The 7729-nt window shown below is 33.6% G+C and overlaps 1 protein-coding gene across 1 annotated transcript in view; it reads left to right on the forward strand.

The window, feature by feature from the left end:
• The window catches only part of rnf150b (ring finger protein 150b), a 32736-nt gene that overhangs the window by 12161 nt on the left and 12846 nt on the right, over positions 1-7729 (forward strand). Inside the window, exons 2-4 of the mRNA XM_079802606.1 lie at positions 3415-3665; positions 5339-5410; positions 5599-5681. Coding sequence (XP_079658732.1) covers positions 3415-3665; positions 5339-5410; positions 5599-5681 — 406 coding nt within the window. The remainder of the gene's footprint in view (positions 1-3414; positions 3666-5338; positions 5411-5598; positions 5682-7729) is intronic.

Here is a 7729-nt window from a genome sequence, read left to right on the forward strand (position 1 = left end):
GATCACGAGCGGCTATGAGCACGACGCACCAGAGGTCGGCGGGGCGGGTGATAGTCGGTTCGGCCCCATTCTGCAGCGGATTATCAGTGAATCCCAGTTCTCTCCGGTGAAAGTTTGTAAAACGATCCTGTGTAAAGGCAAAGATTATCACGTCAAATCCTGCATTTTTTTTTCAACTTTTCCAGGATACTTGGTAACATTCCAGCATTTTTTTTTTTACTTTTCTAGGATTTTTGGAAACTTTCCAGCATTTAAAAAAAACTTTTCCAGGATATTTGGTAACATTAACGCATTTTCTTTTTAAACTTTTCCAGGATATTTGGAAACTTTCCAGCATTTTTTTTGTACTTTTCCAGGATATTTGGTAACATTAATGCATTTGTTTTTTTTTACTTTTCTAGGATTTTTGGAAACTTTCCAGCATTTAAAAAAAACTTTTCCAGGATATTTGGTAACATTAACGCATTTTCTTTTTAAACTTTTCCAGGATATTTGGAAACTTTCCAGCATTTTTTTTTGTACTTTTCCAGGATATTTGGTAACATTAATGCATTTGTTTTTTTTTTACTTTTCTAGGATTTTTGGAAACTTTCCAGCATTTAAAAAAAACTTTTCCATGATTTTTGGAAACTTTCCAGCAATTAAAAAAAAAAAAACTTTTCCATGATTTTTGGAAACTTTCCAGCATTTAAAAAAAACTTTTCCAGGATATTTGGTAACATTCCAGCATTTTTTTTGTACTTTTCTAGGATTTTTGGAAACTTTCCAGCATTTAAAAAAAACTTTTCCATGATTTTTGGAAACTTTCCAGCATTTTAAAAAAACTTTTCCATGATTTTTGGAAACTTTCCAGCATTTAAAAAAAACTTTTCCATGATTTTTGGAAACTTTCCAACAATTAAAAAAAAAAAAAAACTTTTCCATGATTTTTGGAAACTTTCCAACAATTAAAAAAAAAAAAAAACTTTTCCATGATTTTTGGAAACTTTCCAACAATTAAAAAAAAAAAAACTTTTCCATGATTTTTGGAAACTTTCCAACATTTAAAAAAAAAAAAAAACTTTTCCATGATTTTTGGAAACTTTCCAGCATTTAAAAAAAAAACTTTTCCATGATTTTTGGAAACTTTCCAGCATTTAAAAAAAAAACTTTTCCAGGATTTTTGGAAACTTTCCAGCATTTTAAAAAAAACAAACTTTTCCATGATTTTTGGAAACTTTCCAGCATTTAAAAAAAACTTTTCCAGGATATTTGGTAACATTCCAGCATTTTTTTTGTACTTTTCTAGGATTTTTGGAAACTTTCCAGCAATTAAAAAAAAAAACTTTTCCATGATTTTTGGAAACTTTCCAGCATTTAAAAAAAAAATTTCCAGGATATTTGGTAACATTCCAGCATTTTTTTGTACTTTTCTAGGATTTTTGGAAACTTTCCAGCATTTTAAAAAAACTTTTCCATGATTTTTGGAAACTTTCCAGCATTTAAAAAAAACTTTTCCATGATTTTTGGAAACTTTCCAACAATTAAAAAAAAAAAACTTTTCCATGATTTTTGGAAACTTTCCAACATTTAAAAAAAAAAAAAACTTTCCATGATTTTTGGAAACTTTCCAGCATTTTAAAAAAAAACTTTTCCATGATTTTTGGAAACTTTCCAGCATTTAAAAAAAAAACTTTTCCAGGATTTTTGGAAACTTTCCAGCATTTTAAAAAAAACAAACTTTTCCATGATTTTTGGAAACTTTCCAGCATTTAAAAAAAACTTTTCCAGGATATTTGGTAACATTCCAGCATTTTTTTGTACTTTTCTAGGATATTTGGAAACTTTCCAGCAATTAAAAAAAAAAAAACTTTTCCATGATTTTTGGAAACTTTCCAGCATTTTTTGGCAACTTTTCTAGGATTTTTTGGAAGCTTTCCAGCATTTTGGGAATTTCTCTAGGATTTTTGGAAACTTTCCAGTATTTTGGGAATTTCTCTAGGATTTTTGGAAACTTTCCAGTATTTTTGGGGGGGACATTTTCAGAAACTTTTGGAATGTTACTGGAAATGTACAAAAAACTTGATGAAAAAATGATGAAAAAGCAACAAAATGACAAATTAAAATGAAAGCTACTTAATAATTACACTTTTAATAAAATCTATAATAGTATATAATTAATACTAAATGAAAGTGCCTGTATTAAGCTATTTGAAAGATTCCTGATGTTGTTTGGGATTCTCCAACAACAGGTTTACATGCGTCCAAGGTCAGAAAACACATGAATTTGCAGCATCAGCTCATTTCTCAGACTCTAATGTGGCGTTCACACCGGACGCGATTCGCGCGAATAATTTGCGCTAATTGCGCGAAGGTGGACGCGTGTACATTTTGAGTTTACTCGCGTGTACATTTTGAGTTTACTGATATTCACTGCACAACAGATGCTAATTCTCCTCATGGGCGGAGCTTCTGCCAGCGGCTCGTCTCGTTGAGAAATGTCTGACATGGGCTGTGTTTACACGTCTTTTTTTTGTTAAAATCAACTGTTAATGTGTGACAAAACGTAGTTTTAAGACTTTTTCAGTTGATAATGTAGTTGTTTAAAGCTCAAATCTGTGGTTTATTTATATAAAGAGCGCCTATTTGAACATGTGATCTGGTGTTTTGGGCGCCAGCTATAATTCGTCTTGTAACGGCCGATCTTTGCTCTCATGGATCTATAATTTGTTCCCTGGCGAATCGTTTAGTTTGAGGGCAAAGATAAGTTTCATTTCTTTATATTTTTAGGCTTTAACTGTACGTTGCAGTTGTAACGTTAGCCGACTAGCACTGACTTTGAATGTTTGACTGCATTGTTTGCTTTATTTCATGTATAGCTTGTTATACATTACTTATACTTTTGTATTATTGATCAAACATAAACTTGCATTTAACAAAAAGAGACTGGGTTGTGTTTCATGTCATTTAATGTTATCACAGTGATAATCATATTGTCTGAACCAGATATTAATATACAGATTTTCTCCTCATTGTTGTCACTACTAGAGCAAGCTCCTGATTGGTTAACGCGGCGCGAAATATCCGGCAAAGTTCAGATTTTTCAACTTGAGCAATTCGCGCGAATCGGGCGTTCAAAACGCTCAATTCGTCTCAATCGCGCGAATCGCGCAAATCTCGCCGCCTCAATCGCGTGAATCGCGCCGCAGAATGCCATTTCGCGTCTCTGCATTGACTTAACATGTAAATCACTTGCGCGAATTGCGTCCGGTGTGAACGCACCATTATAACGACTTACCCGAGAGCTTCCTCTGCTCTGATTGGTCAGACGGCCCAGTGTGCTGGGATTGGTCGAAACCAAACTCTTCCTCTGTAATTACTGACGACCTGTTTCATGCCGTGTAAGTGTTGTTTAACGGTTGATCTGTGTTTCAGGCATGAGCGATGTGGTGGCCATCATGATCCCCGAGCCGAAGGGCCGTGAGTTGGTGCTCCTGATGGAGAAGAACATCACGGTGCACATGCACATCACCATAGGAACACGCAACCTCCAGAAATACGTCAGCCGCACCTCGGTGGTCTTCGTCTCCATCTCCTTCATCATCCTCATGATCATCTCGCTGGCCTGGCTCGTCTTCTACTACATCCAGCGCTTCAGATACGCCAACGCCAGGGACCGCAACCAGGTGCAAACAACCCCATAAACACACACTTATCGAGCCAATCGTGTGTCTTGTTTAGAGACGCATCTTTGCTCCAAATGACCAGTTATGTGAAGATCAAATAGAGCTGCATGATTCATTTAAATATACCCTAACCTAGTGCAGTCATAGATATTAGTATTGTAATTTTACAGCTTTAATGTAAAATACAATTATATTATATTTTTCTTAAATATTTCAAAAACATTTACTGTGAAATGTTACATTAATAATTTTCCTAATTGTGTTTTATTAGTAGTTTTTATATTTAGTATTATTAATGATAATAAATGTACAGTTATGTAAAATAAAATCATTATTAAATTATAAATATGCAATATAATTATATTTCCTTTACTCACATTTGTTAGTTTACAGTGAAATATTACATAAGTAAAATGACTAATTTAGTTTTTGTCATTTTTATATTTTTATTTAGTCGTAATATATTTAATAATAAAATAATAAAAATATTTTTTTTTTAGTTTTACAGCTGTAATGTAAAAAATATTATTATATTTTTCTTATACTCCTTTTTTTTACAATGAAATATTACATTGGTAATATTTCAAATTTAGTTTTTCAGTCATTTTTATGTTTAGTATTAATAATAATAATAGATGTACAGTTGTAATGTAAAATACAATTATTATTATTATTAAATAATGATTATGATGTGTTTTATTATACTCAAATTTATTATTTTACTGTGAAATATTACATAAGTACCATTTCAAAATTAGTTTTAGTCATTTTTATATTTTTATTTAATAGTAATAATACTAATTATAATACTAATTATTATTATTTTTATTATCTTTGTAAATTTAGAGTTGTAATGTAAAACAAAATTATTATTATATTCTTATACTCATTTATTTTACAGTGAAATATTACATTTGTCATTTTTTTATATTTTTATTTAGTATTAATAATAATAAAACATTTACAGTTGTAATGTAAAATAAAAGTATTATTAAATAATAAATATGTAATATATTTTCTTATAATATTACATAAGTAAAATTTCTTTTGTCTATTTATAAAAACTAATCATTATTATTATTTTGTAATTTTACAGTTGTAATGTAAACAAATTATTACTATTATATTTCTCTTAAATACACATTTTTACAGTGAAATATTACATTAGTGATATTAAATATTTTTGAGTAATTAAAAAAAAATTGTTGTAGTAGTAGTAGAAATAATAATGATAATTATTATTTTATAGCTGTATTGATTATAAAAGCACAAAATTTTGTCTAAAATTGTGCAGCCCTACAAACAGTTCTTCCTCCCAGTTTGTGCAGGACTCATTCTTCTGCTCCGCCGCTGCGTGTGTGTGTGTGTGTGTGTGTGTGTGTGTGTGTGTGTGTGTGTGTGTGTGTGTGTGTGTGTGTGTGTGTGTGTGTGTGTGTGTGTGTGTGTGTGTGTGTGTGTGTGTGTGTGTGTGTGTGTGTGTGTGTGTGTGTGTGTGTGTGTTTGAGCGAGACCCTAAAACATGATTACAGGCCGCAGGAAAACAACAGCCCCCTGAAGGCAACAGAGCCCTTCATTACAGCTTTTATGATAATAACAAGAAACAAAGAGAGACGGATGTAGGAGTCAAAGTAGAGATGCATTCATTAATCACCTTCTGTTCTCTGATTGGTCAGCGGAGGCTGGGCGATGCTGCCAAAAAAGCCATCAGCCAATTACAAGTGCGGACCATCAGGAAAGGCGATCAGGTGAACGACAGATGAACACTGAATATCTCTGATTATATATCAATGATTATAAACCAGTGATTTCTGCTGATACTCAACTCTTTATAATCTGTGTGTGTGTGTGTGTGTGTGTGTGTGTGTGTGTGTGTGTGTGTGTGTGTGTGTGTGTGTGTGTGTGTGTGTGTGTGTGTGTGTGTGTTTTCCTTTAGGAAACGGAGAGTGATTTTGATAACTGTGCCGTGTGTATCGAAGGTTATAAGCCAAATGATGTAGTGAGAATCTTACCCTGCAGGTACACACAAACACACACACACACACACACACACACTTGCCTACTAACTACTAACACTAGTTACTAACTACACTCAAGCTGATGTTTTTTTAGTAGCATAACTATATGCTTAAAAATTAACTACTATGTTATATTATTATATTTATTATATTATATTTTATATTATATAATTTATGTAAATTATATTATATCATTATATATTATATTATAATATTAATAAGATTGTTATGTTATATTATGCTTAACATTTTTATATTATATTTTATATTGATTATATTTTATTATATTATTATATCATATTTTATATTATATTATTTTATATTATATAATATGTTATATTATATTATTACATTATTATTTTTTATGTAAATTATATTATATAATTATATATTATATTATACAATTATATTATGTTATTATATTATGCTTAAAGGTCCCATGGCATGGCATTTTTCTATTATTTTATAGTGTTTCCTGAGGTGTACTTATATTATTAGTATGATTTTATCATCATAAAATGTCATAATTTAGAAATAAAAGGCATTTTTTTCTATACTGCTGTTTGCCCTGTGGCTGAATGCCCTGCTTCAAGAGGCGTGTCTGCTGTGAGACTTCAGGAAAAACGCCCACTGTTGTGATTGGCTGACATCTTTGCATTTTAAATGAGCGGGGGGGGGGGGGGGGTTTAACGAGGCAAGAGCAGGCACGAGTCTGCCAGAGAGACGGATGGACCTGTGTTCACTTCTCATCAGTTCTCTCAGCATGTCTCAGTTCAGGGTGAACTGTTGTAGTTACTAGCATATACTTCAGGTTATTAGTTTATTTCTAGTCGGAGGGACTGTCACTCATGTCAGAAAGTTAGTAACTTTAGTAAATTATGGATCAGCGCTGACTCGAGACGCGAACCGTTTAGAACGATTCAGTCCGATTTGGTGAACTGGTTCGGTTCACTAAAAAGAACCGATTCAAAAGAATGATTCGTTCGCGAACCGGACATCACGGAGATCAGCGATTGCTAACAAAGTTATTTATAGTATCTACTGAGTTATGAGAGCGCTGTCTGTCAGCGCGAGTTTATTGTGTTTGTATCTGAGAGTTCTGAATAAACACGAGTCCCAGTCACACCGAGTCCTCTTCATCATTATTCTACCAACTTTGTAACACATGCAATGTACCATTACAGCGAGATGAACGAGTTAGTAAGTGTTGAGAATAGCATTATTTCTAGATATGTTCCAATCATATGAATAGCGTCATTGACGCGCATTGAGTAACGTTACACAGCGCAAACAAAGACACAACAGCTGTAATCGAATGTAATCCAGTTTATTGTGGGGAAAGCTGCCTAGCCTAGCCGGATACCCTCACGCTTACCCTCCTTCTGCTTAATCTCACGCCGCGTTTGGTGCCTCCGCTGTGGGCCAGATGCAGTACTGGGGGTCGGGGATGTTGGAGGCCGAGCTTCGGCGTGTGTGAAGTTTATCTCTAAAGATGTGACTGCTGATGTTAAACAGAAAAGACTGTATGCACATTTTAGAACAGATAGACGCGACGAGGACGTACAAAAACACTGACTCACAAGATAGAAAACACGAAAACACTGTTCTGTCGGGAGAGAGAGAAGCCGCTGCGTGTCCACAAATAATAAATAATAAGCTACACATAAGAAATCACTGATCACAGATCAGAAGGAACTGAAGAAAGACTTCTGTTTTCATTTGTACATCCAAACACTGAGAAACTGCCAGTGTTCACTCGTTCACAAGTAACGTTAATGATCTCGAGCGTTTGCATGGGCGAGGCAGATTCTCTGGGCGGGGGAAAGGGAGGAAACCGTTCCTGCTTGGACGTCAAACCAGGAGACTTCAGGATTGGCTCGTCTGGCCTGTCATTTTCTCAAAGGCAGAGAACGACAGCCAGAACTCGGTTTTACACCGATCAACATTTCTATCCACTTGGGGACAATATTCAGGCTAGGGGAACTCATATTAATGTTGAAATACCTCATAAAATGAAAATTTCATGCCATGGGACCTTTAAAAACTATT

This window comes from Gobio gobio (assembly GCF_949357685.1).
Source record: "Gobio gobio genome assembly, chromosome: 21".
NCBI classification, from domain to species: Eukaryota; Metazoa; Chordata; class Actinopteri; order Cypriniformes; family Gobionidae; genus Gobio; species Gobio gobio.